The sequence below is a fragment of the Artibeus jamaicensis genome, unplaced genomic scaffold (genome assembly GCF_021234435.1).
Source record: "Artibeus jamaicensis isolate MK-2021 breed Jamaican fruit bat unplaced genomic scaffold, CSHL_Jam_final contig_469, whole genome shotgun sequence".
NCBI classification, from domain to species: Eukaryota; Metazoa; Chordata; class Mammalia; order Chiroptera; family Phyllostomidae; genus Artibeus; species Artibeus jamaicensis.
Genome location: NW_026521847.1, coordinates 3,203,346 through 3,230,888, shown reverse-complemented (window position 1 = coordinate 3,230,888; position 27,543 = coordinate 3,203,346). Strand labels below are relative to the sequence as shown.

Genomic DNA, 27,543 nt, shown 5'->3' with positions numbered 1-27,543 from the left:
ACCTGAGAAAGCTTCTATGCAAGTCTGTGAGCTCTCACAAATTATGAGGAATCAAAGAACAATCATCATCTGAGACTGCCAAAAAGAACCTTAACATCAAAATAATACCTGAAATATGTGTAGCATTTTCTACAGTTTACAGACTGCCTTTACATCTCACTTATTCCTCCTAGCAACATTTGGATAATGAAGCAACTTACCCACAGGTACATAGTTGTTTGTTTTTTAATGACAGAACCAAATAACACAATGACAACAACAGAACCTGGATTTCTGGTAATCAAAAGAAGGCATGGACTCAGTGAAACTCCAATACATTACAGGAAGGTCTTTTCTCCTCAAATAAATGTGTGTCTTCAAGAAAAAAAGAGAGATGCACACATGTTTCTTGCAGCTTTATTCATAATTGTCAAACTTGGAAGCAAGCAAGATGTCCTTCAATAGATGAAGGGATAAAAAAAAACATAGCACAAAAAATGCAGAATATTATTCAGTGATAAAAAGAAATGAACTATCAAGCCATATAAAGACATTAAGGAAAATTAAATGCATGTAGTAAGTGAAAGAAGCTAACCTGAAAACACTATTATACACTGTATAATTTCAAGTAACTGACATTCTGAAAAAGGCAAAACTATGGAGACAGTAAAAAGATCAGTAGTTGCTAGGGACTCAGGGGAAGAGAGGAAGGAACAAGCAGGTGGACCACAGGTGATTTTTAGGACAGTGAAACTATTTCGTATGGTACTGTAATATTGGATACATGTCATTATGCAGTTTCCAAGACCCACACAATGTGCATACAACATAAAGACAAAGTCCTAATGTAAACTATGGATTTTAGTTCATAATGCATCAATATTGACTCATTAGTTGTAGCAAATGTAGCATACCAATTTAAGATGTTAATAATAGAGAAAATTGGGAATATAAGGTAGGGCAATATATGGGAACTCTACCTTCATTCATTTCTTTTATAAAACTATCTTTAACATGTCTACAAATATTTTTACCTGTGGCAGTTTTGTGTGTCCCTCTAGGGAGTTTTTTAATGGTAGAGTCTAATCTCATCTTCAGTGTTTAGAAGACAAAGTCCTATTCAGGAAAAGGGCCTGCCCCAAGCTTCCTGCCAGTAGTATCCTTTTTCAGATAAGTGCCAAATTTGGAAGCTGCGCGAGTGGGAAACTAAACAGCAGACTTTATTTTTTAAATATATTTTATTGATTAGGCTATTAGTTATCCCATTTTTTTCTCCCCTTTATTATCCTCTGCTTTGTACCCCCACTCGCACCAGCATTCCCACCCCTTAATGTCCATGGGTCATTCATATAAATTCTTTAGCTTCTCCATTTCCCATACTATTTTTAACCTCCCCCTATCTATTCTGTACCTACCATTTATGCTTCTTATTCCCTGTAGCTTTCCCCCCAGATTTCCTGCCCACCCTCCCCACTGATAGTCTTCCACATGATCTCCATTTCTGTGCTTCTGTTCCTATTTTAGTTGTTTGCATAGTTTGTTTTTTTTGTTTTAGGTTCAGTTGTTGATAGTTGTGACTTTGTTGTCATTTTACTGTTCATACTTTAGATCATCTTCTTTTTCTTAGATACGTCCCTTTAACATTTCATATCAGGGTTTGGTGATGATGAACTTCTTTAACTTGACCATATCCGGGAGGCACTTTGTCTGCCCTTCCATTCTAAATGATAGCTTTGCTGGATAAAGGAATCTTGGATATAGGTCCTTGCCTTTTGTGAATTCAAATACTTCTTTCCAGCCCCTTCCTGCCTACAAGGTTTCTTGAGTAATCATGGGAACTCCTTTCTAAGTAACTCTCTCCTTTTCTCTTGCTGCTTTTAAGATTCTCTCCTTATCTTTAATCTTGGATAATGTACTTATGATGTGTCTTGGTATGTTTCCCCTTAGGTCCAATTTGTTTGGGACTCTCTGAGCTTCCTGGACTTCCTAGAAGTTTATTTCCTTTGTCAGATTAGGAAAGTTCTCCTTCATTACCTTTTCAAAAAAGTTTTCCATTTTTTGCTCTTCTTCTTTTCCTTCTGGAACCTCTATGATTTAGATGTCGTAAGGTTTAAAGTTCTCCCAGAGGTTCCTAAGCCTCTCCTCATTTTTTGAATTCTTGTTATTTTGGTTGAATGTTTATTTCTTCTTTCTGCTCCAAATTGTTGATTTGAGTTCTGGTTTTCTTCCCTTTACTGTTGGTTCCATGTTCATTTTCCTTTATTTCACTTTGCATAGCCTTTACCTCTTCCCCTATTTTTCAACCATACTCAATCATTTCTGTGAGAATCCTGATTACCAGTGTTTTGAACTCTGCATCTGATAGGTTGGCTATCTCTGCATCACTTAATTTTATTTTTGAAGCTTTCATCTGTTCTTGTATAATTTGGGGGTTGTCAAGCCTTTTATGTTATAAGGGGTGGACCCTTAGGTATTTGCCAGGGCAGAGCAACCCAGGTCATTGCGTTGTGGTACTGTGTGTGGGAGAGGGTTCTGAGACGGAACAATGCCATTTGCTGAGGACAATTTGGCTGGCTTTTAGTCACTTCCCCCACTACCCACAAGCAAATCGAGCCCTTCTGGTGCTGATTCCCAGGTGGGTGGGTTTGTGTATGTTCTAGGACCCTATGTAACCTTTGCCATTTTACTTATAATGTGTCTTGGTATGAGCCTCTTTGGGTTCATCTTCTCTGGACAGTTTTCTGTCATTATTTCTTCAAATAGGTTTTCAATGTGTTACTTTATCTTTTCTCATTGTGGCACTCCCATGTTGCAAATATTGTTACACTTGAAGTTGTCCCAGAGGCTTCTTAAACTATCCTTTTTAAAATTCTTATTTTTACTGTTCTATTGTAATTGTTTTCTGCTTATCTTCCAAACTACTGATTTGATTCTGTTTCATCTACTCTACTGTTGATTCCCTGTAATTTATTCATTTCAGTTAGTGTATCCTTTATTTCTGACTGGTTCTTTTATACCTGTTCCATGTTCTTTTCCATGTTGTTGAAGTTCTCACTTGTTTCTTGAACATCCTTACAACCATTGTTTTTGAACTCTGTGTCTGATAGTTTGCTTGCCCCTGTTTCACTTAATTTTCTGGAGATTTCTTTTTTTCATTTGAGACCTGCTTCTTTGTCCCCTCATTTTGGCTGCTTCCCTATGTTTGTTTCTCTGTATTAGGTAGAGCTGCTATGTCTCCCAGACTTGATATACTGGTTTTATGTAGTAGGTGTTCTGTAGTGCTTGACGGCATAGGATCCTCAATAACCCAAGCTGGGCACTCCAGGTCATTCCACGTGGGCTATGTGTACCTTCCCATTGTAGTTGAAACTTGACTGCTGTTGGCACATCACTGGGAGGGATTGACCCACACGGAGACCTTTTGTCAAGGACCAGCTACAACTACAGAGGAGCTGCTATGTAGTGGCCTATCCTATGGACCAGGACTTTGGTACTTGCCCAGTCTGCCACTTGAGTTTGTCTCCCATGGAGGTCTAAAGCTGTCTATCAGGTGCACTGTCTCTGGGCTCTTCTTTGAGGTGCAAGATCAGCTACTGCCTGTTCCCTGCCCAAGAACACTTGGCACCAGCTGCACACAGTCATTCAGCTGGCTACTACTTGTGCTGGGCTTGGAGATGCCAAAGAGGCCAAGCTGTGATCCAAGGCCAGCTGCTGCTAGTACCATGCCTGGGGCACTTAGCAAGAGGTAGGAGGTATGCAGAGGCCAGATGATGCTTGTTTGAGATTTTAGGAGTCTGAATCATGAAGAAGGAAAGGCCATTTGTATGGAAAAGACACTGGAAATGGCTTGGGTGGGCCTAAAATTGAATGGGGCAGTGTGTCAGTCACCAGGGTGGAGCTACGGTATTAGCCAGGTTGATGGAGACTCAGATATGGTGCCTGCCTGCCAGCTCTGTAGGGAAAGGCTCAGCAAAAGAACAATGGCCTTTGCCAGCACTTCTATGTGGGAAAATGCTGTGTCCCCCTTTCACCCTTAGGCCAGAAATTCAGTTTCTCTCCAGTTCTCCAAGGCACTTTTTCAGCTACTGCCCTACTACTGGGGATCAGAGTGAATGGATCTGAGTTAAGTCCCTGTGTGGGCCATTTAAGACAAACGCCTGGAACTCCAGCAGCCATGTCTCTCACCCACAATCCCCACTGGTTTTCATAGCCAGAAATTATGGGGACTTCTTTTCCTGGCACTGGAACCCTGCGCTGGGAGTTCTGATGTGGGTTTGGGACCCCTTACTCCTCAGGGGAGACCTTTACAGTTGAGATATCCTTCCCAATCCTTAAATGCCCTGTATGCATGTAGGACCAGCCCATTCAGTATCTCCACCCCTCTGACCAGTCTTGTGTTTTTTTCTGTATAACTATAGGACTTGTATTCAGCTAGATTTCAGGTGATTTTGAATGATGGCTGTTCTGTAGTTTAGTTGCAATTCTCACATGGTTGTAGGAGGATGTGAGTACTGTTTACCTACAATGCCAGCTTGACTGGAAGCCTACCCCAATTTCTATCAGAGTGGAATTTCTGTAACTAAAACAAATAACTGATTCTTTCACTTAGTCACTTGGACTAATCAGTTTTCTAATTAAATCTGCAGGCTATTAAAATACTTTAAAAGTACCCCCCAAATGGAATACAGCTGTAAACTACAATTTCTAGCTTAACTGCGGACTGCAATAAGCAATTGGTATAGTGACACTAAATTATATCCACATATCCTCTAAGACAGTACTTCTCAATTTTTTTTATTATAACACCCCCAAAGGAGACAACTGAAATTTAAATTTCAGACATATCTTGTTATTGCACTTCATTTTATTGTACTTTAGATATCACTCCCCACCCCCAAAACAAAGGTTTGTGGCAACACTGAGTGTGCAAGTCTGTAAGTGCCATTTTTCTAGCATTTGCTCAGTCTCTTGTCACATTTTGGTAATTCTCGCAATATTTCAAACCTTTTCATTATTTATTGTGATCTTTGAGAAATCCTTCATCAAAGGAAGTCAACCAATGCAGCAAACTTCACTGTTGTCGTTTTATTTTTTAAAAATTGCCACTGCCAACATAACCTTCAGCAACTATCACCCTTATCAGTCAGCATCAACACAAGGCAAAGACACTCCACCAGCACAAAGGCTCAGGGGATGGTTAGCATTTTTAGCAATATTGGACTTTTCACTTAAGTTATGCAGTGTTTTTAATACATAATGCACAGCTAACAGACTACAGTGTAACAGATTTTATATGCATTGGGAAACCAAAAAGCTCATGTGACCACGTTATTGCAATATTCCCTTTACTGGAGTGGTCTGGCACTGAACCTGCAACCTCTCCTAGGTAAGCCTATAATTAAAATCAAATAATAAAAAATTCTCTAACAAGAAATTAAATTTTGTTGCAATATGCCAACTAGGATATTACAATTCAATTCTGACAATAACAACTTGAAGTTAGCATCAGGCTTCACAGGTTTACAGGTTCAATCCTCCACAAGTTTGTCCCCATTCCAAATGCCAGCTGCAAGTGGAGTTCACTTCCTTCTAGCTGACTGGTTATAAATCTAAGTGTTCCCACAATCCCCTTAGGTCCAAGAATTCACTAAAATGACAGAAATCAGGAAAGCACTGTATTTACAGTTTTATTATAAAGGATTCTAATTAGGAGGTCCAGCTAAATGAAGACACACATAGGGTGAGTTCTGTGAAAAAACAGCTTACACACCCGTTTTGGTGAAATCAAGGCATTCTACCATCTCAGCACATTAGTATGTTCACCAATCAAAAAAATTCCACCAAGTTTTGCTATCCAGAATTCTTAATTGGGGCCTCACTATTTAGTCACAACTGATTAAATCATTATCCACATGACTGAATGACTAGATTCAATCTTTAGCACCCCTCAGGTCAGGCCTGCCCAAAGTCCCAATCCTGTAAAACAGACCTCTAAGGTCTTTCTGGTGACCAGACCCCAACCTAAAGCTATAGCTATATAGGAACACACCAGGGGTCACCTCATTAGAATCATAAGGACATTCCTTTTAGTCAGGAACCCAGGACAGAGACCAAATTCCTTATGATACTACAGCAGAGTAGGGCTAAACTTTAAAAGATCACAAACAACTCTATTATCTAAGTTTTTTTTTTCATTCACCAAGAACCAATTTTCAACCCTCACTAACAAGGAATCCTCTAAGACAATGAAGAGACAGTCTCCCAAAACCATACTGTAATTTTATTGTGTAAGGTTTATAGAAGTGTGACTAGTATTTCTCTGTACAAAGAACACAACAAATGGTTTTAAATACAATGGAGAGAAACATACATCCTATGACAATATTTGATACAAGCTGAACCATTTACAGATACACTAAAAAAAATTAAAATATCATCTTTCTCCAAAGAGTCCACTGAACATTTCTTAGAGCAAAGACGGAGACATATCCCAGGCAAGGTCACAAAGGCATTTTATTGCCCTCGATGCTGATTTTCACTGCATGTGCAGATCTGCTTTTTTTCCTGATATCTGTGAACTTTCTCATCTGTTTATCCAGTCGACTGATACCCTTCTTGGAGGTCCCCTGAAACTAAAAATGGGTTAAAAATTAAAGAGCAATTAATGAAATACATCTAATTTTGTCTTTCATCTTTTTTAAATTTGAAAGTTAGTAGTTAGAAGAGCTCCTAGCTCTGAAATAACAAGAATGTGCTTTGGTGAGCTTAGGAACAACACAGCATGCACACAGCGATGTTAGAAAACATAATGAACTCTCAGTGAAGAATAATTTTGTTGTTATCTGTGGCTTATTGGTAAATTTTGCTTAGTCCATGGAAATCTCCTACATGAGAGAAAAAAGTGAAACTATGATTTCCCCAAGTCCATCAGATTACATGTCAATTACACACTTTTCCCTTTCAAAGACCAAATGTGGAACTGACCACCTAACAGTACACTTTCAAACAGTGCTGGTATAAGGAATGATGACCTTCTAAAGCAAAGAAAGTCATCCGAGAAAAAGCCTTTAGTATGATGAATGAGGTCAGAGATTAGTGAAGTAAACCTATGAAGAGCTGGAGCTCTGGTTTCCCACTTAGGTGAATCCCTCCCTGTTCTGCCTCAGCAGGTTTTGTGACCCTGGGCAAATCATACCCCTAAGTCTGTACTCCTTTCAGGACTGCTGGGAGAAGTAAATGAGAAAATACTGTCATAAGCACAGAGGATGGCACATAGTGCTCAATGTAACTATCACAGTGACTATTATTATTACTACTTTGCAATCAATTAGATTTAGGTTAAATAAGTATATCTGACACAAAAAGAACATTAAGCCTCTTGATCCAAGGGGCTTCCTACTTCTTACATCTCTTCTTGCTTGCCCTTTATGTTTAAAAGATTAGTTGCCAGGTTATTTCCTTTACATTTTGAAAAGACTGTATGTTTTAGCCCTGGCTGGCGTAGCTCAGTGGATTAAGCACAGGCCTGTGAAGCACAGGGTTGCTGGTTCGATTCCCAGTCAGGGCACATGCCTGGGTTGCAGGCCAGATCCCTAGTAGGGGACAGAGGAGAGGCAACCACACACTGATGTTTCTTTCCCACTCTTTCTCCTTCCCTTCCCCTCTTTCTAAAAATAAATAAATAAAATATTTTTTAAAAAGAAAAGATTGTATGTTTTAAAAAGATGTGGTCTCTAAAAAATATACACCTTTTAGAAATGCTGAAAAGGTCTGCTATTTATGTCAAAGGTCAGGGTGAATTCTTACTGCTGACTCTAGTGTTACTAATAATTCCAACCTTTAAGAATGTTGGGCCCTGGTCAGTGGTTGCTCAGTGGTTTGCAGCGCCATCCCATAAACTCAAAGGTCGTGGGTTGAACTCCCAGTCAGGACACATGCCTAGGTTGTGGGTTAAGTCCGTGAATGGGGTATGTATAAGACATAACCAATTGATGTTTCTCTTTCTCCCTTCTCCCTCTCTAGAAAAATCAATAAGCATGTCCCTCAGGTGAGGATAAAAAATTAAAAAACAAATGCTGAAATGGTTAAAAAAGAGAAGGATTTTCCTAATTCTTTTCCCCCACATGCTTACTAGTAAGTCACCTGTGAAACTCAATGCAAAGAATGCTAAAAGAAGGCAGGGGCTGGGGCACACTCCAGGGGCTGTGCTGGTATAGTGATGCTCCTTTATGTTGGGACCCTCCCCAGTCTATCCCACCTCTGGACTCAACTCCACACTCAGATATAAGCAAGAAACCCTACAAGAGTTTGAACATTCTTAAATAAGAGTCACGTTGATCATCAATCCTAGATTTTCTAGGAATATCCCAATTTGAAATATTATTTTATATCAATTTTAATATTCTTAATATTTGACACTAATACTGAGTTAGCATAAAAATTCATTACCAGAGGAGAAAGAGCTGTGCTACCATCCTTATTTTGAAAACCTCCTTGGAGGAAGAGGGGTGGAAAGATGGAGAGAGGGGACCTTTGATCATGAGACTTTAAAGGCCATCTGACTTTGGGAGCCAGAGTTGAAATACCCCAGATTTCCTGAAGAATCCCAAATATCTGACTTCCTTTCAGACAATGTGCCCTGATTTACAGTACATGTAGACTGTCCACACGGCTCAGATCTCCGCCAACTACCTAACTTTCAGCAACTCAATACTTCAGCCTGCATTTCTCCTTGCTCACTCCCAGGACATGATCTACAATCTGAACCCTTCCATTCAGCAACCAAAATACACACACCCAGGTCAGGTCGTGCTGATCTACTCCTAGTTATAGCTTAAAGACTTGTGCTGCCAGATGCCTAGTCACCTCAAGCCTGAAAACACACAGAACATAGTACTACATGCTAAATTCAATGACCTCTCTTCCGAATCATCAACCTTGTAACACTCCATTAGGACAGTAAAAGTACAATGCAGTACTATCAGTGAACAGTTTTATCACTGTTTTATCAGTGAAAAACCAAAAGTAACCTAAAAGGATAGCAAGATGGGTTTACTTAAAAAAATTATGGTACAATTGCATTCTAACACAGTATTATGTCACTGAAAAAATGGTTACTAAAAAGAATTTTTACCTTGCTAAGTAAAAGACAAACCCAACGAGGAATGAGGTATAATCAGGATTTTGTTTCAGTGTTCTAAAAACCCAAAACCAGTAATAATGTTTACGTATGTATATATAAAAAGGACCCAAAAGAAGTAACTTGAAATGTTAATGTCAAGATGTGGTGGATTAACAACTGACATTAATTTTATTTGTGCTTTCTCTATTTAAAAGTTTATATTAAAACACGCATTGCTTTTGTTATTTTAATGTTATTTTAAAGCACTCCATGGCCCTAGCTGGAGTGACTCAGTGGACTAAGCACTGGCCTGCAAACCAAAGGGTTGCTGGTTCGATTCCCAGTCAGGGCACACACCTGGGTTACAGGTCAGGTCCCCAGTATGGGTTGCAGGAGAGGCATCCACACACTCATGTTTTTCTCCCTCTCTTTCTCCCTCCCTTTCCCTCTCTCTAAAAATAAATAAATTCTTAAAAATAAATAAATAAATAAATAAATAAATAACTCCATGGAATAAATTAACATACAAACATTGAATACAGTGGAGGTTACTGCCTTATTTAGGAGAGAAAACCAGACACTAGAAATAAAGAAACAAACTGATACACTATTATGCAGCCATTATAAATAATAAATCCATAAGGTGAATTAATGAATTAAAGGTGCTACTTTAATTAAAGTAGCAATAGCAAAAAAAAGGCAAAAAATACAACAAAGTGCTTTTGAACAGTGGGTGATTTTTCTCTTCACTACCTCAAATTTTTCTACAATTATAATAAAAAAAAACTAAGTTTGAAGCATTACTGGAGATATATTTAATACACCAAATTGTTAACAGTGGTGACTTAGAGGAAGAGCAGGGCTGTGGAAATGAAGTTATTCTGGTGTTTTATGTTTACTTATATTATTTCAAAAATAAAAATGATATACAGGGATGTGCAAAAGTAGGTTTACAGTTGTGAGTACATAAACAGAGCTTATCTAATATTATTTATTAATTATTATATGATTTTCCACACAATTGTAAACTTACTTTTTCCCACACCTGTATAAAAGAAAACTTTCATTTGAAAGCCATTTATTCGCTCCAATTTTCTTCTTAGACAATATGTTTTCTATTAATACTCACTAGTGCCAGTGCAATGTGAAAGCCCTGAGTGAAGGAATATGCAAGAATCTTCCTCCCACCCAAGTACTAACCAGATCTGACCTTGCTTAGCTTCCAAGATAAGACAAGATCAAGTGCATTCAGCAAGATATCTTCCTGACCAGGGAAACAGTGCCAGGTAGCTTAAAGACATGTAATGTCTTTATACTGAATATGTAAAATGGGACCACCAGCCAAAATATGTTGTACTTTTTTTTTCAAAGAGCTCTACAAGCCAGACTCAGGCCTAGTTAAATATCACACATTACAATCCTGGGAGTGTTGAGGATAAAGGAAAGGAACTCTATCTACTAGAAGTTCCCTCTCCTCATGCTGGTCATCTATCTGCTCCAGCAGAAGGTTAGGCCACTTGTTCCCACCACGCCAGCACCCACAGGAAAGGCAAGACCAGAACCATCAACAATAGCAGACAGGCGCACACCCTAAGGACAAAAGGCAGGGTTCCAAAGCAGACTGGCCATATAGATTATTTATGACATTTCTTTGCCACACTGTAATTCTTAACTCTCACGAATACGTGTGCTAGGGAAAAGAATATATGAAAGAGAGAGATAAAAAGAGGGAAGAGACAGTGAAAAAAGTAAAGATAAAAAGGAACAGGGGTGTTTGCGGGAAGAGAAGGGATATCAAGGGACAAGGTATGAATAAAAGAAAAAAAGGGAAGGAAGTACAGATGAAGAAGTCTGAGTCACTGAACTTGAACTCTTCTACCCTTTATTTGTTCTCAACAAATACAAAAGCATACTTTGTTTTGTTAGTAGCTTCAGAGCAAAGTGAACTGATAGGAAGGCGAGTATAATCCAGGGAAGTAGCTATGAAAGTGGGGTTTGAAATCACAAAAGGCATGCAGCATTCTCCCTCTCTAGGATATACTGCAACAAAAGTGTACTATGAATTCCAGAGCACAGAAGGTCAGTGAGACTAGCTTTATAAATGTTCCAAAGTCTTTTTCATTTCCAACCATATACTGAATTTATGTATTAACCAAAGTTATCTCCTAAATATTCAGTGTCAGGCTTCATTCAGTGAGTCCACAAATGTGTGTTACTGAGCCACTGACAACAGGAAAACAAGCTACCTCCCTCCCACTAAGGAGCAAGTAACCAATTTCTATGCCTGTAATATAGACCACTATGGTTCTAGGCCCTAACATAGCCTTTTTAATAAAAATGGGTACCAGTCAAGAAGACCAAAATACTTATCAGAGAAGAAGTTATCTGTTGGTCTTTAGGGTAACAATAAAGGAGTAAACAACTTCATACCAATTTCTAAATACTCCGGAGGACCTAAATGTCACTACGTGGCTTGTTAGGGTCATTTCAGAAACTAAAAGACCTCGCCTTGTCTGGTTAAGCAAGCATACCCACACTTGTCTTTCCTTTAGCTCCTGAAAATTCAAGCCCACACCCAGAGCATGCCTCCCTGGGGATACCTCCTGGATATACTGAGATAGAGCCAGAACTATAGGGGCATCCTGTTGCCTTCAATGCTGAACTTGACAGCATGGTGCACTCTGCTGAGTCGTTTCTGTTCGGCAAATCGCCTCTTATGCTTTTCCAATCGGTTAAGGCCCCTTTTAAGAATACCAGGCTAGAAACAGTGGTGGGAATAGAGAATAAAAAAAAAAGATTAATAAAAAGCAGTGATGATCACTGAGTAGTATTTGCAGGGATGACAGAGGAAGTGTCTACCCTAAATATTTCATAATAGAACTACCTAAAACAGATGTAGAGAAAGGAAGGGGACACTGTATAAGCAGGTGAGTTCTGATTCTCATGGTTCTTAAAAAAAATAACTATGTAAGAACACAGGCTCCAGGATTCAGTGGAAATAAAGGAATAAATAAGAAAAAATCTTCTTGACTTGATAATGTTGCTTTAAGTCTGAAGTAAAGCTCATGAGCACTGAATGATCTGGCTTGATAAAAAAATTCACTTGAAATAAGTTAAACTGCAAGAGCAGTTAAGGATTATTAAACAGGAGGTACAACACAAGACAGTAATGTGCATTTGTGATCCACCTTACTGTTCCCCTGCTTGCTTACCCTGGATGACTCCATTTCCACATTCCATTTAGGTCTGACCACATAGTCCTTGTTTGAAGGCATAGGCACCCTCGCACGGGCACAGAATCCAGGATCCCCAGGCCTGAGTGCCCTGAGAATAAGAGCATGCTGCTTATGTAATCAATCACAGTTGGGCCCATCCTCTTCAGATACACACCTGTAGCAAACCTCATCTGCACTCTCAAGCTTACCCAACACACCCTCCCACAGTCTGTCTCAGCTGGCCTCATCACCACTCACATTGCTGCATGGATTCCTTAACTTCCCTCCCAGGACTAGCTTCCTTCTCTACTTTTTTAGTGAACACCATCAGCTCAGCTCCTTAGGTTGGTGTCTTCAAATCTTGCCAACTCCTACCCGACTAAGTCACCTACTACTGGCAATTTTGCCCCTGCAAAGTCTTCAAAACGTTCTATTTCCCCATTATTGTCTCAGTTCAACTATATCACTGCCTTTAGTTACCCCCCTCCAACCCTTCCTACACCATGCCAGTCATTCAGAATCAAATCTGATGACTACACATCCATAATCAAACGCTCCTATGGAATCACAGAAAGTGAAAATTCTTCATCTTGATTTAAAGCTGTTCAAAATGTGGTCCGTATCTATATATCCAACATTATCTTCCACCATCTCAGGCACCACACTACTGCCCAACCACTCCAGTCCACTTGCCATTCCTCACACAGGCCTTCCACACACTTATCCCACCACTGGCTTAAGATCTCCCTTTGTCTATAATACCCCTAAAGACTTTGTGAGAGTATGGACTATTTTTAATTCAGTTTTGTATGTCCAGAGCTTAACACAGAAGTCTAGTACATAGCAAGTAGCTAAAATCTTTATTGAATAAACTATTTCTCAATCTTCCTTACATCCTCCAGAACTTCTAATACAATGCTTTGTGGATATGCAATAAATGTTAAACTGAAAATCATCCTTCATCAGTGTGAATATACATCATTTCATTTGTTATTTTTCTTTTTGTTGTTGTTCTTGTAACATTTTATTTTTCTTTTTTTAATTAATTTTATTTAGTTATTTTTCAAGTACAGTTTTTTGTCTATTTTTCCCATCCCAGCCTCCCCTGCCCCTTGCTCCCCACCTCCCTCCCATTTCCACCCCTAGTTCTCATCCCTGTGTCCTTCCTATTTGTTCCTCCAAATCCCTCCCCCTTTTTCCCCTTAACTTCCCTTCCTTCTCCCCTCTGGTCACTATCCCCTTGTTCTCTATTTCAGTGTCTTTGTTTTTTCTTTTTCTGCTTGCTTGTTTGTTTTTGTTGTTTAGCTTCCTGCTAAAGGTGAGATCATATTCTCTACATAGGCTAAGAAAAAAACTAATACAAAACCCTTACTTCTCCTCTCCTGTCAGCACCTTTTCCAGGTCTCTTCGGGGTGTCTGACCACCAGTGCTGGGGAAGAAGTAATCAATGATATATTAGGAATGTTAGAATCTTATAACTTTGTAAGAAAAAAAAGATCAAAATGAAATATCAAACTCAAACCACAATTAAGTCCCTTCCCCCAAAAAATAATTCCTAGTTTTGCATACCTGGTTTCACTATGGGTGAATGGTAACTGCCATATGTATAACTAATGACCTTGCCATCCTGGATACAACTGTATCTAGTTTACTGATACAAACTGAACCAATATTTTTTTCTTTTAAGAATTTGGAAATGGGACTGAGAAAGACATTAGCATTCAATCCACTTACTCATACTTTGGTCCCCTCATACCTGCTCATTCTTCGTCGTTGAGGCATTTGTTCTAGGTCTCTTTGCTCCCTTTCTTCTCTTGTCATTCCTTTGTAGTTTGAGGTAAGACCAAATATAGGCCGAGACCATTCATCTGTAACAAGGAAAAATCAATTATTTAGCCCATAAACTATTATTCCTCCTACCATTTCTTGAAATACCCATACCCTAGTGTTATGTCATATCTAGGCATTTTAGAATATTCTTTCATTAAAGCTGGCATTCTTTCAGGACCATACCTGTAACATGTAATCATGAGAGTAATATCTAACTCACTTTGATAGTCATCGACAACCTGTGATGACATTTTATACAGACAACTTAATTTCTAATTTATTCTACTGAAAATAGGAAAATCTTGAAATCTTTTTATTCTAAAGAAAAGCTCCCTTATTACTTGTCAAAATAGTCTAAATCTTTAAAAATTACATTTTAATAGTGCAGACTTCATTAAATCTAAGAAAGTTGCTAAGATGAACATGAAAAAAATATTATAGGCCCACCATTTAGTTAGAAAAGTCCACAGATACCAACACTGCATTTTTATTTTAAAACACAATATAGTTTACTGCTACATTTAATACACTATCAAAATAAAGGACCTTTTACAGACAGAACATAGGTGTTGTCAAACTAATAAGCAAGCAGGGAGTCTCATCAAGGGGGTGGTCTAAATATCTTTGCAAAGCGACCTGCCAACCTCACCCCTGGATTTGGAATCACTGTGATAATGAGTAATGAGTATTATTTTTCCACTGTAAGGGACTTAACCAGTGGGAATATTCTGCTTCTTTCAGTCTACGGCTGTAAGAGCGTCAAGAACCACTGCATAAAAGCATCAAAATGTTTTTATTTAACAGGCAGTAAATTACAGATTATTAACAAGATCAAAGATATAATACTTCTCTGGTTTATTAAAAAATTTAAATTTCCCTAAAAGCTTTTGCTACTTTAAAACATTCAATAGAAAATTAATTACTATTTTCAGATATAGTAGTAGTTGCTTTTCAATCCAGCTTGGAAATTAAAAAATTTCTTTCTAACATGGAGCACAGGAAAAGTTAAGGACAATAATGAAAATACTCGTTTTTCCTTTTTTTTAAAAAAATATTTTATTTATTTATTTTTAGAGAGGGGAGGGGAGTGAGAGAGGAAGAGAAAGATCAATGTGCGGCTGCCTCTTGGACACCCCAAAGTAGGGACTTGGCCCACAACCCACCAGGCATGTGCCCTAGACTGGAAATCGAACTGGTGACCCTTTGGTTTGCAGGCTGGCACTCCATCCACAGAGCCACACCAGCCAGGCTTGTTTTTCATTCATAAAAAAAAAAGATTTCATAAACAACATGGTAGTTGATTAGATGGATTTTAGTTAAGACTCCTTTGGTTTCATTAAATAAGAACATAAAAAGGCTTGGAAGACCATTATAAAAGTAATAACAATAGCAGCAGTGACTAACATTTCCTGAGGATTTACTATATGCTAGGCATTGTGATTATATATATAGATATAGATATAGAGAAATAGATATAGATATAGATATATATTCTCTCACTTAATCTCTACAAAAACCCTAGTGAAAATGTAATTCTCCATCTTACAGAGAAGAAAACCAAGGCTTAGAGCTTAAACCATGAACCTAAAGACACGCAGTAAGGTAGGTGGTAAATCTAGGATTTGAACCCAGGTATGACTAATGCAAGGGCCTGTATTCTAATACCTCTCTCACTACATGCTCTTGATCCGTGATTAGAAAATACATCATTTTAGTTGCTGTATTTAATAATGGATTGCATACTTAAATATACTTACAAGCATTTTAAGTCTAAGGGAAAAAAGCTGGTACCATAAGAAGTTACCAAAATTTTATTTCTACTCCACTTCATTGATTCATTTAAAAATGAATGGTGGTAAAAATATAGTTATCTTTTATTTTTTACAGAAATACAACAAAAACAAAATATACATACTGATTAGTTTCCCTGCCATGTCCTTATTGGACCGTGACTCCTTGGGATGTTTATAGAGATACATTACTGCTCGTCCAATCCCACTGTGCTTCAGGGTCTCCTGGCTCACACTAGGTAGCTGAGAACATAAACACATGCACACACATTAATTACTCAGAAACTGGGAGTCCTGCCAATCCATTTTAGAGAATCTTCTGGGACCTGGTTCATTTACAATAAAGTAACCAAAAAAACCATGAAAATGGTTTCAGGATGAATAGACACTGAACACAAGGATATTTTGTGTTTGTATCAATAGCTGAGAGTTCAGTATTACCACTGAGTCCAAGTAAAATTTAACAATGTGAGAAAGTATGAGCTAAGTATACTTAGAGGTTAGTGATTTAATACAAGAGTTAAGCATAAGCCCAGAATCAAAAAGACCTGCGCCTGAACTCAAGCACAGCCATTTGCTGTAATTTTGGACAAGTCATTTAACTTCAGTCTTAATTTCCTCATTGGTAAAATGGAGACATTACACCTACCTTGCAGGTTTGCTGTGAGGAATAAGAATACCTAGCACATAGGAGGTTCCTCGAGAATTCCTTTAAAAGTTAAGAAGCTTGCTCAAGGTGTCACAGCCATGGAAAGTCAGCCCAGCTTGATTCCAATGCAAGTTTATCTGATTCTGAAGTTGATCTTTTTACTTCAAGTTTCTCCCCAAAACATGCCCATTACTGTACTACTCTACATATAATCCATAGTTACTCCAGGATCTTTTTCCTTTGATACTATAGTTACATGAAGTTTATTAGGGCTTCCTTTTATGATGATTTTACTTTAGTATGTTCCTAAAAACATACTGAATAAAACCCTTCTTCTAGCAAGTAATGGCAGAGAAAAATGTATAAATACATGATAAAATAGAGATTGTAATAATATGAAACACATTAGATAATTAATAAAGAGCAAACAGATTTGCCTCTAACCTCTTGCAGAATCTTCAATAGCTCCTCTCGAATCTTTAGTGCTGGCAAACTCCTATCTGGGAGAGGTGAAAGCCATTCTTTGATGGCAGACATCACACCACTGTCAATAAATGTTTCTTTAAGGTCCTGCCTGCAATCATAATTTTTTGAAAAGTGAAGTCAGTGTATGTCGATTCTATTCTAATGTAGCTTCCTTTGGATTTTCTCACATATTAGGTGATGTTTCCAAAAAGCCTTCCTACAAAGTTACTCATGCATTCATTATTTACCAAGCATCTTACTAAGTTTGCAAAAGAAGTATTAAATTTAGTTTCTGTTTTCAAAAATGGCAAAGATGATTTGTTAAAAACAAAACAAACCCAAATTACACAAGATAGGTTAATGTTGATATAAACGGTACAAACAGTAAGACTAATGACCTCCAATTATTACAACTATCTATAAAACTAATGTTTAATCTATCAGAATAGTGATTCTAAAACTGTTTCAGGTGGAAGAAAACTCAGAATTTGCAAGACACCAGGGAGAATTCCATCTACCTAGCCGAAAAAATACCAACAAAATACTATTTAAATTCCATTTTATGTACTAGGATCAACTGTTAATAGAAAATATGACAATACTACACACGCATGCACACACACACACACACACACGAGGTCTGTACAGAAAGGATCCAGCCATGTAATATTAAAAATAGAGACATTTATTGAAGACACAAGATACAAGAAACATTGTACATAGGACAACACCACCTCAGTCCTCTTCAAAGTAGGCACCTTGGGACCTCACAGTTTTCCCAATCACCATCAGCTGCCCCATTGTATTTGCCTGAATTTTATCAATGATCTGAATGAAATCTCTTCCCTTTCAAAGGTGACTTTAGTTTTGGAAAAAGGCAGAAGTGTGCCTTTGTCACAGGGTGCCAAAATGTGGGCTGCAGGAGGGGACTGAGTCACCTGAGTGATCTCATGTTTTGCAAAAAGCTCTGCACCACATGTGGTGCATGAGCAGGCGTGTTGTGATGAAGCTGCCAATTACCAGTTGCCCAGTCACAGCCTTCTGAATCATCTGAAGAGTTTCCATGGAGGAATGTTCAAGCTTAATGCAAAATTTGATGCAGACTCCTTTGCTCTATTCGCTCAGTCATTTTGAATGTGATAACCACACAGTACACATGCTCACTCAATGGGGTCTACTGCCCCCACTGATTAGTGCAGTGAAGTAGTCACTGTTCACACACAAGCATTCTAGTCCACTCTCCTTGGCTGCCAGATTACACTCATGTCACATAAACCTTCCTTGACATGTGAACAATGGTTGAACTTTTCAGACAAACCTTGTATGGAAATGTGTATATACCTAACATGAAATATGTCACAATCATTTTGTCTGTTGGGCTAGACAGAGGTAGCAATTTTCTAGTAGAAATTTGTAGGCCATGTTGTTCATGTATTTGTGTACTACTGCATTTCTCTGTAACTACCAAAAGTAGGCTATGGCTAGGTGAAGGAGAAATCAAAATTGTTCAGGCATGTAAGCAAAACAATGAAAGACTTTGGTAACAATGATCTATCAAGAAAGGGTCCTTATTCTAGAAAGACCAATGACAAAGTTCATGATTTAATAGGCCACATAAGCCTTGTACAGTATGTGCTCCAGTCTCTCAGAATTTGCTCTGCTCTCTCTCACACTAGGAAAACAGATGTAATTTTACCAGACTGAAAACAGTCAATAAAGTACAAAATTAGTGGTTTCCAAGTTTTTTTTCATTAATATCAGTTTGCTATGTGTTCTGTTTGCACTAGACATCAAGGTGTAAAAGAAATTGTGAGGGGGAAAAGAAAGAAATTGTGAGAAAGTAACATAATTTAGGAGGTGCTATTCATTATTACTTTTCCATAAATTGATAGAAGACAATTATTCTTTAATATCTCTAAAACACCAGTATATAATTTGACTATCATTATTAAAAGGAAGACATTTTTTCAATAAACAACACTTACTTCTTAAGGTGCATGACCACGGTAGGTAATAGTGTTAATTTTTTCAGTGCTGGCTTTTTTTGATTGTTCAACTGCCTGTCTTCCTACCCAGGAATAAAAATATTTTTTAAAAAAAGAAAGGAAAAAACCAATGTTAATAATGAATTACAACCACCATAATTCTAAACTGTAAAATAAAGCAGCAACTTCTCTGAAAAACTATTTTTCCGACAACAAAGGAAAATTAAGTAATAAATGGACTTCTTGTAGAACCCCAGATTCTGTACCTGTGTCAATCAAACCCATAAAACTATTATAATGGCTTTAGCATTCACAAATTGAGAGAAACAACTTTAATTTAAAATAATGGCATAATTGTAAGTTTTCAGAGTTCATTTAAGGTTCAAAATTACACCTGGGAAAATTTGACTTATCATCAGAAATAACTTTTCAGCTGGGAAGTTTGTAAGATAATGGAATGTTATTAAAGAAGATTTTCTACAAACACAGAAAACAAAGTAATATACTCCTGTCATGTACTGTACATTTCACCAATTAAACCCACATAGTTACTCTTACTGTAGCTATCTCTGTAGCTATTCCCCCTCATTTGAGTTATTTAAAAACAAATAATAGACACATTATATATCATTGAACAATAAATACTGGAGCATAAATACTCCAGCAAGTGTCTCCAGAAAGATCAGAACTTGTTTTTAAAAATACTCGGTCAATTAAAAAAAAAGGATCAAAGCAGAATTTTATTTTACTTTTGCCTTTTAAAAAATTATTTTATTTTATTGTTGTTCAATTACAGTTGTCTGCGTTTACCCCCTTTCACTCCCCCCTACCCCAGCCAAACCCACCTCCCTCCCTTGCTTCTATCCCCCCATCCTTGGTTTTGTCCATGTGTCCTTTATAGTTTTTCCTAAAAACCCTTTCCCCCGTTATCTCCTCCCACCTCTCCTCTGGTTACTGTCAGATTGTTCTTAATTTCAAGGTCTGGTTATATTTTGTTTGCTTGTTTGCTTTGTTGATTAGGTTCCAGTTAAAGATTAGATCATATGATATTTGTCCCTCACCACCTGACTTATTTTACTTAGCATAATGCTTTCCAGTTCCATCCATGCTGTTGCAAAGGGTAGGAGCTCCTTTCTCTCTGCTGTGTAGTATTCCATTGTACCATAGTCTTTTTATCCACTCATTTACTGACAGGCACTTAGGTTGCTTCCAGAACTTGGCTATTATAAATTGTGCTGCTATGAACATTGGGGTGCATAGGTTCTTTTGGATTGGTGTTTCAGGGTTCTTAGGATATAATCCCAGCACTGAAATTGCTGGGTCAAAAGGCCATTCCATTTTTAGTTTTCCAAAGTAGAATTTTAAAATGCAGTAAATTAAATGAAATCTCTCAATCAGAGATAAAAGAATGGCATAAATTCATAACATAATAAACATGAGTTTATGACTTTTTATATATATGAAAAACATTAACCTTTGTGGACAGCCAAACTTGAGAGCAAAATCATTCCCCCATAAAACTAGTAAAACCATTATGCTAAACGGGCTCATTTTAATGCTTACTCATTCCTTTCACTAAGTTTTTTTCTAAACATGTTAATAAAAAATTAAAATTATTTTCATGCTTAAAATTTACAACTGTAAATGCTTTGATTAAAGTAAAAGTACCTTAAATGTAGTTTAAGCACAAGTAAAGCTAAAAAACAAATTCCCCAAAACCCATACAACCAATCAAAAGTGGAAGAAAGGTAAAGCTAGAAGTGAGCCAACTCACCTCAGCAGCTTCATTCATTTTGACAATCATGGCGCTCACCACATCATCGGCATCACTAATAAATGTGCCACCATCACGGTTACGTCTGCGCTTGCCACTCATGCTCTTTTTCCGCTGCAACATCATCTCAAAATCCGACAGGAAGTCCATACTAAGCAGTAACACATAATCAAGTGATAGAAAAATTACCTTTTAAATATACATTTCCTTAGATTACAGTAAAAAAAACACCAACTTTCTTAATCTTAACTCAATGGAGTACTACCTTGTTTTAAAGTACAAGTACTTATAGCTTGCTTTATAAGAGCATGTGATCCTAGATTTTATGTTCAACCTTTGTACTACACCAAATGGTATCCACTAATAGCCTTAAACTTTCCCAATTGTTATACACCCCAATTGTTATAAACTAATACCACAAAATACTGCTTGATTGCATTTCACATACTTTTGTTGAGATGGTTGTAATCTGTTCAAAATAATCTGGTATCTTGAAAGGTACCAAACATAGGATAATATTAGCTACTGTTTACAATTGCAATATGTATACTATATTAACACTTGCATGTATCCACTTGAGAAAGGACATTTCAAATTTGAAGTTCTTGTTCAGGGTATACTGCATGCAAGTTTGGGGGAGAAACAGAGTAATATTCAGTTATTTGTGTATATTTGTCTTCTACAACATAAGTAGAAAAAAATAAACAGCTGCTTTTCAGTGATACGACTCAAAACAATGAGACCAAGATAAAGTTGGATGTCGACACACTTGCTAAGAGCCTCAAACCTTTATAGCTTTCACCTGAATCATCATCACATTTAATGAGGAAGTTAACTCACTCTATGCCACTATCATATAAATGAGATTTGATTTAATTTCCAAAGGTATTACCAAACTCCTTCAGCATGTCACCAGGAATTAAAAAGGAAACTTTTTAAAAGAATTATCTTTACAACCGTAAACAGCAGCTAATATATCATCCTATTGTGGCACCATTTAAGATACCAGATTTTTCTAAACAGATTACAACCATCTCAACAAAAGCATATGAAATACAATCAAGCAATATTTTGTAATTAAGACTTTAGCTTTATTCCCATCAGAACCCACAAATAAGCTTTTCTTATACAGCACATTTTTCAGCAGAGCTTATTTGGTGAGATATAATTAAGAACCTGACAACATATACCTCCACAAATTATGACAGATGAACACAAGGTAAGTAAGAACAAGAGCAAATTTTTCAACAGCATTGTATATAGAGAAATATAAGAGAGGAAAATGGAACAGATTCCTTCCTATACTTAATCAAAAGCCAAAATAAAAAAAGTTTGATAGTCTCTACCTTCATTTACATATTCTCTTTAAAGACTTCCGGTCAAGATGGAGGAGTAGGTAGACACACTGTGCCTCCTCGCACAATCAAAAGACAGACAATGACAAATTTAAAAACAACCAGAACTGACAGAAAATCGAACTGTATGTAAGTCCAATTACCAAGGAGTTGAATATTCATCCAGACCAGTAGGAGGGGTGGAGACAGGCAGCCAGGCAGAGAGGAAAATGGCAAGGTGGTGACTGGTGGACCCAGCAAAGGTGGCAGATTGTGGACTGGGCAGTCCCACATTGGCATGCAGATAAACTGGGGGGAACAACTGGGGAGTGAGACAGACCACACAACTCATAGTTTCAGTGTGGGGAAATAAAGCCTCAAACCTCTGATTGAAAACAACTGTGGGGGTTGAGGCGGCAATGGGGGAAACTCCCAGTCTCACAGAAGAGTTCATAGGAGAGACCCACAGGGTCCTAGAATGTACACAAACCCACCCACCTGGGAATCAGCACCAGAAGGGCCCAATTTGCTTGTGCATAGTGGAGAAAGTGACTGAAAACTGCAGAGAGCAGAGCAAACAGCATTGTTCCCTCTCAGACCTCTCCCCCACATACAGTGTCACAACAAAGCTACAGGGGTTGCCCCACCCTGGCGAATACATAAGGATCTGCCCCTTACTACATAACAGATGCACTGAGACAAAAAAAAATAAAAACAATTGCCCAAATGAAAGAACAGATCAAAGCTCCAGAAAAAAATACAACTAAGTGACGAAGAGATAGCCAACCTATCAGATGCACACTTCAAAACACTGGTAATCAGGATGCTCACAGAATTGGTTAAACATGATTGAAAATTACTACATTTTTAGGACTATAAGACGTATCTAGGTTTTAGAAGAGGAAACAGGAAAAAATTTTGAAGCAAAAAGTGTGGTAAAATATTTAATAACCTGTGACTCCACTCCACCACCACCCGCACCCAGTGAGCCAGGTAAGCTACATTTGAACTATAAGATGCATCCCCCATTTCCCTCACAAATTTAGGGGAGGGAAGTTTGTCTTATAGTCCAAAAAATACAGCAGAAAATATGAAGGCTATGCTAAGTGAAATAAAGGAAAATGTACAGGAAACCAACAGTGACAGGAGGGAAAGCAGGGCTTAAATCAACAATTTGGAGAAGGAAGAAATAAACATTCAATCAGAACAGAATGAAGAAACAATTAAAAAAAATGAGGAGAGGCTTAGGAACCTCCAGGACATCTTTAAACGTTCCAACATCCAAATCATAGGGGTGCTAGAAGGAGAAGAGGAAGAGCAAGAAAGTGAAAACTTACTTAACAAATAATGAAGAACTTCCCCAATCTGGCAAAGGAAATAGACTTCCAGGAAGTCCAGGAAGCTCAGAGAGTCTCAAAGAAGTTGGACCCAAGAAGGAACACACCAAGGCACATCATAATTACATTACCCAAGATTAAAATGAAGCACAGAATCCTAGAAGCAGCAAAAGATAAGGACACAGTTACCTACAAAGGAGTGCCTGTAAGACTGTCAGCTGATTTCTCAAAAAGATACCTTCCAGGCAAGAAGGGGCTGGAAAGAAGTATTCCAAGTCATGAAATCCAAAGACCTACATCCAAGATTGCTCTATCCAGCAAAGCTATCATTTAGAATGGAAGGGCAGACAAAGTGCTTCCCAGATAAGGTCAAGTTCAAGGAGTTCATCATCACCAAGCCCTTATTATATGAAATGTTAAACAGACTTATCTAAGAAAAAGATGATCAAAACTATGAACAGTAAAATGACAACAAATTCACAGTAACTAACAACCACACCTAAAACAAGAACAAAAACAAACTAAGCAAACATCTAGAGCAGGAACAGAATCACAGAAATGGAGATCACCTGAAGGGTTATGAACAGGGAAGTGGGAGGTGGAGAGAGGGGGGGAAAGGTACAGAGAATAAGTTGCATAAATGGTAGGTGGAAAATAGACAGGGGGAGGGTAAGAATAGTATAGGAAATGTAGAAGACAAGAACTTGTATGTATGACCCATGGACGTGAACTAAAGGGGGGGTGTGGGTGGGAGGGAGTGTGCAGGGTGGAGTGGAATAAAGGGGGGGAAAATGGGACAACTGTCATAGCATAATCAATAAAATGTTTATTCAATATATACATTTTTTCACTTTAAAAATTCCTTTCAGGCCCAGCTGGTGTTGCTCAGTGGACTGGGTGCCAGCCTGCGAACTGAAAGGTGTCTGGTTCAATTCCTGGTCAGGGCACATGCCTGGTTTGAGGGCCAGGTCCCCAGTTGGGGATGTGCAAGATGTAGTAGATCCATGTTTCTTTCACACATCATTGATATATTTCTCCCTCTCTTTCTCCCTTTTCCCTCTCTCTAAAAATAAATAACATCTTAAAAATAAAAATTCCTTTTAAATAAAACAAACTTACTGTTTTCCTCTCTTTATGTTATCATCAGAATCTGAATCTTCAGCTTCTTTTACCTGTGTTTCACTTTTTTCTTCTTCCAAATCTTCTTGGTTAAAACCCTAAAGCAGGGTAAATAAGCCAGAGTTATCATAACCACATTACAGATTTTCTTCTATATAAATGCTCTTAATTTTTGTACTTTAACTGCAATACATTCACCAACAAAAATTAAGTAGGTATCAAAAGGTATATAGCAAAAAAAACTGCCCTCCCACCCTAGCCACTAGTGTTACTAGCTTTCTTGTATCTCCTTCCAGATACAGGCATTTATACAAGCACTTCTATACATATTATATTTACTACCCCTTTTATTGTGCAAACAGCAACATACATATCAGGTACAATACCACTATGCACCTCCCACATATAACAGTAGAATCTGGAGACCAATTCCTATCAGCATAAAGTATCCTTGTTCTTTTGGTTTTAGACTATTTCACCATGTGACTGCAACCTACATGTTTATACATTTCCCTACTGACATTCAGGTATGTGTATTTGAAATTTTGAGAAATATTTGCCAAACTGTCTTCCACAGAGATTATGCCAATTAAGTCTCCTTTCTAATAAGGCACGAATGCACTTTTTTCCCTACCTTCACAGGTTATCAAACATTGGTATTTGCCAATCTCTACATTAAAAAACAAAGGTATCTGTGCAGCTTTCTTTGCATTATGTTATTAAAAGTAAGGTCAGGCATGTTTTTCATGTTTAAAAGCCATCTGTAATTCTCTATGAACGTTCAATATCCTATACCTGTTTTTCTGTTGGATCTTTGCCTTATTGATGTGAAAAACCTCTTTAAAAATCAGGGAAATTAGCTCACCATAAGTGACAAGAACCACACAATCCTTACATTTGTGCAGTTTGCTTTTGTTTATGAAAATGTCTTCCAAGCATAATTTTTAGTTTTTTATGTAATTAATATAAATGGTCAATCTTTCTTTATAACTTCTTTTATGTCATACTTAGAAAGGCCTTCCCAAAGGCTGTTGGAAAGTATGTTTTTCTCACTGAGATGAGCCTATAACAAAGTTGACGTTAATTCTCTAAACTAGAGAAACATACCTTATTCTCATAAAATGTTGTTTTAATGAGAATGAGCTCTCCATGAAGGCAATGTCCAAACAACCTCTGGAATACAGGCTCTCAAATATTTGCTAAATGCCTTCTTCCTTTCTATTTTCCTTAGTAGTTTAACTTGTTACTAAATTCATCTTGTTTTACTCTTTCTTGCTTTAGTAATAAAAGTACTGATTTCTTTTTTAACCGAAGAATTGTTTAACAAGGGATTTTTAAATTTCTGGCTGGCAAGGGTGTTTTGTTTGCTACTTTTGTTATTAATTTTCAATTTCACTTCACGGCACTCAGAAAATATTGTCTATACTTTGTACTTGTTGCAAAAACTTATTTAAAATTTATATGAAAATGCAAAGAACCAAGAAAAGTCAAATTGATCTTGAAGAATAACAAGCTTAGAGGACATAAACAACTAAATATAAAAAATTATTAATGGTGCAAGGATAAAGAGACTAACAGCAGAAAAGATATTGTAGAAACATATTGGATAATAAATACAGACACCTGATACATAACAAAGAAAGCATTATACAGTAGTGGGAATGGATGGGCTGGGTCAATTGAATGTTCTAAATGGGGGAAAAATCTTGACTCTATCTCTTACATACTACACACAAAAACCCATTCCAGGTGGATTGTATTGTACAACTATATGTGAAAAATAAAATAAACAAGCTTCTAGAGTATAACTCAGGAGAATATCTTTATGACCCTGGAGACAAGCAAAACTTTCTTAGAATTAAAAAGCTTTCAACATAAAGGAAAGGATTGGTAAAGTTGACTTATGTTAAAAGTTTTGTTTTGTTCATCAAAAAATCTCCATTAAGAAAATAAAAAAGGCAAGCTGTAAACCAGAAGAAATTTTTAACCTTTATAATTACCAAAAGACTTTAATCCAGATTATATATATAAAAACAGACTCTTGCCCTGGCCAGGTGGCTGGGTGGGTTGGAGCATCATCCTGTACACTAGAAGGCTGCGGGTTCAATCTCTGGTGGGGGAACGTACAGGAGTCAACTGAACAGTGTTTCTCTCCAACACTGATGTTTCTCTCTCTCACTAAAATCAATAAATATATCCTCTGGTGAGGATAAAAAAAAAGACTTCTGAAGTTTTTAGGTCTGCTTATTTCAGTTGCATTCCACGACAATTATATATCTGTCCATTTCTCCTTGAAGTTCTGTCAATTTTTGTTTTGTATGTACATATTTAAAACCATATTACCAGGAACAAGGATAGGTATATTTTAGAATCAATTATACCTTAAAGTCTACCTCTCTGCTACACATATAGCTATAACAGTTTTCTTTTGGGTAATTCTCAGATAAAGTATCTTTTTCCATCCTTTCATTTTCAACATATTATTTCAGGTGAATCTTAAAATTAGTATACAGCTAGTTTTTTTTAATTTTACACCTGAGGATATGTTTATTAATTTTAAAGAGAAAAAGGGAAAAAAGGAGAGGGGGCAGGACAGACAGACAGACAGACAAACAGAAAGACAGAGACACACAATGATTGGTTGCTTTCCATATGTGCCCCTACTGGTGATTGAGCCTGCAACCTAAGTATGTGCCCTGACCAGGAATCGAACCCACAGCCTTTCAGGGTATGGGACAACATGCCAACCAACTGTGGCATCTGGATAGGGCTACAGTTAGTTTCTTAAAATCCAGTCTGACCATCTTTATCCTTTAATTGGACCATTTAATACAACTTAATGTAATTTCTGAGATTCAAACTTTAATTTTGCTACCTTACTATGTACTACTTCCTAATTTGTCCCCCTGTTCAGTATTTTTTTTTCTTGTTTTGCCTTCCTTTGG

The 27,543-nt window shown here is 37.4% G+C and overlaps 1 protein-coding gene across 7 annotated transcripts in view; it reads right to left on the bottom strand.

The window, feature by feature from the left end:
* Nucleotides 1-6,238: 6,238 nt before the first annotated feature.
* IWS1 (interacts with SUPT6H, CTD assembly factor 1) overlaps nucleotides 6,239-27,543 on the bottom strand; it is a 62,590-nt gene continuing 41,285 nt past the window's right edge. For 5 of the 7 annotated variants that reach the window (XM_053667427.1, XM_053667424.1, XM_053667425.1 and 2 more), the window contains 9 exons: nucleotides 24,599-24,696; nucleotides 20,809-20,959; nucleotides 19,035-19,117; nucleotides 17,029-17,158; nucleotides 16,061-16,178; nucleotides 14,072-14,183; nucleotides 13,688-13,744; nucleotides 12,313-12,424; nucleotides 6,239-6,611 (listed from right to left, as the gene is read on the bottom strand). In XM_053667427.1, the coding sequence (XP_053523402.1) occupies nucleotides 6,480-6,611; nucleotides 12,313-12,424; nucleotides 13,688-13,744; nucleotides 14,072-14,183; nucleotides 16,061-16,178; nucleotides 17,029-17,158; nucleotides 19,035-19,117; nucleotides 20,809-20,959; nucleotides 24,599-24,696 (993 nt within the window). In that variant the 3' untranslated portion in view covers nucleotides 6,239-6,479. Of the gene's footprint in view, nucleotides 6,612-11,700; nucleotides 11,859-12,312; nucleotides 12,425-13,687; nucleotides 13,745-14,071; nucleotides 14,184-16,060; nucleotides 16,179-17,028; nucleotides 17,159-19,034; nucleotides 19,118-20,808; nucleotides 20,960-24,598; nucleotides 24,697-27,543 lie in introns of all 7 variants that reach the window. The other 2 variants (XM_053667426.1, XM_053667428.1) reach the window with 1 other exon arrangement.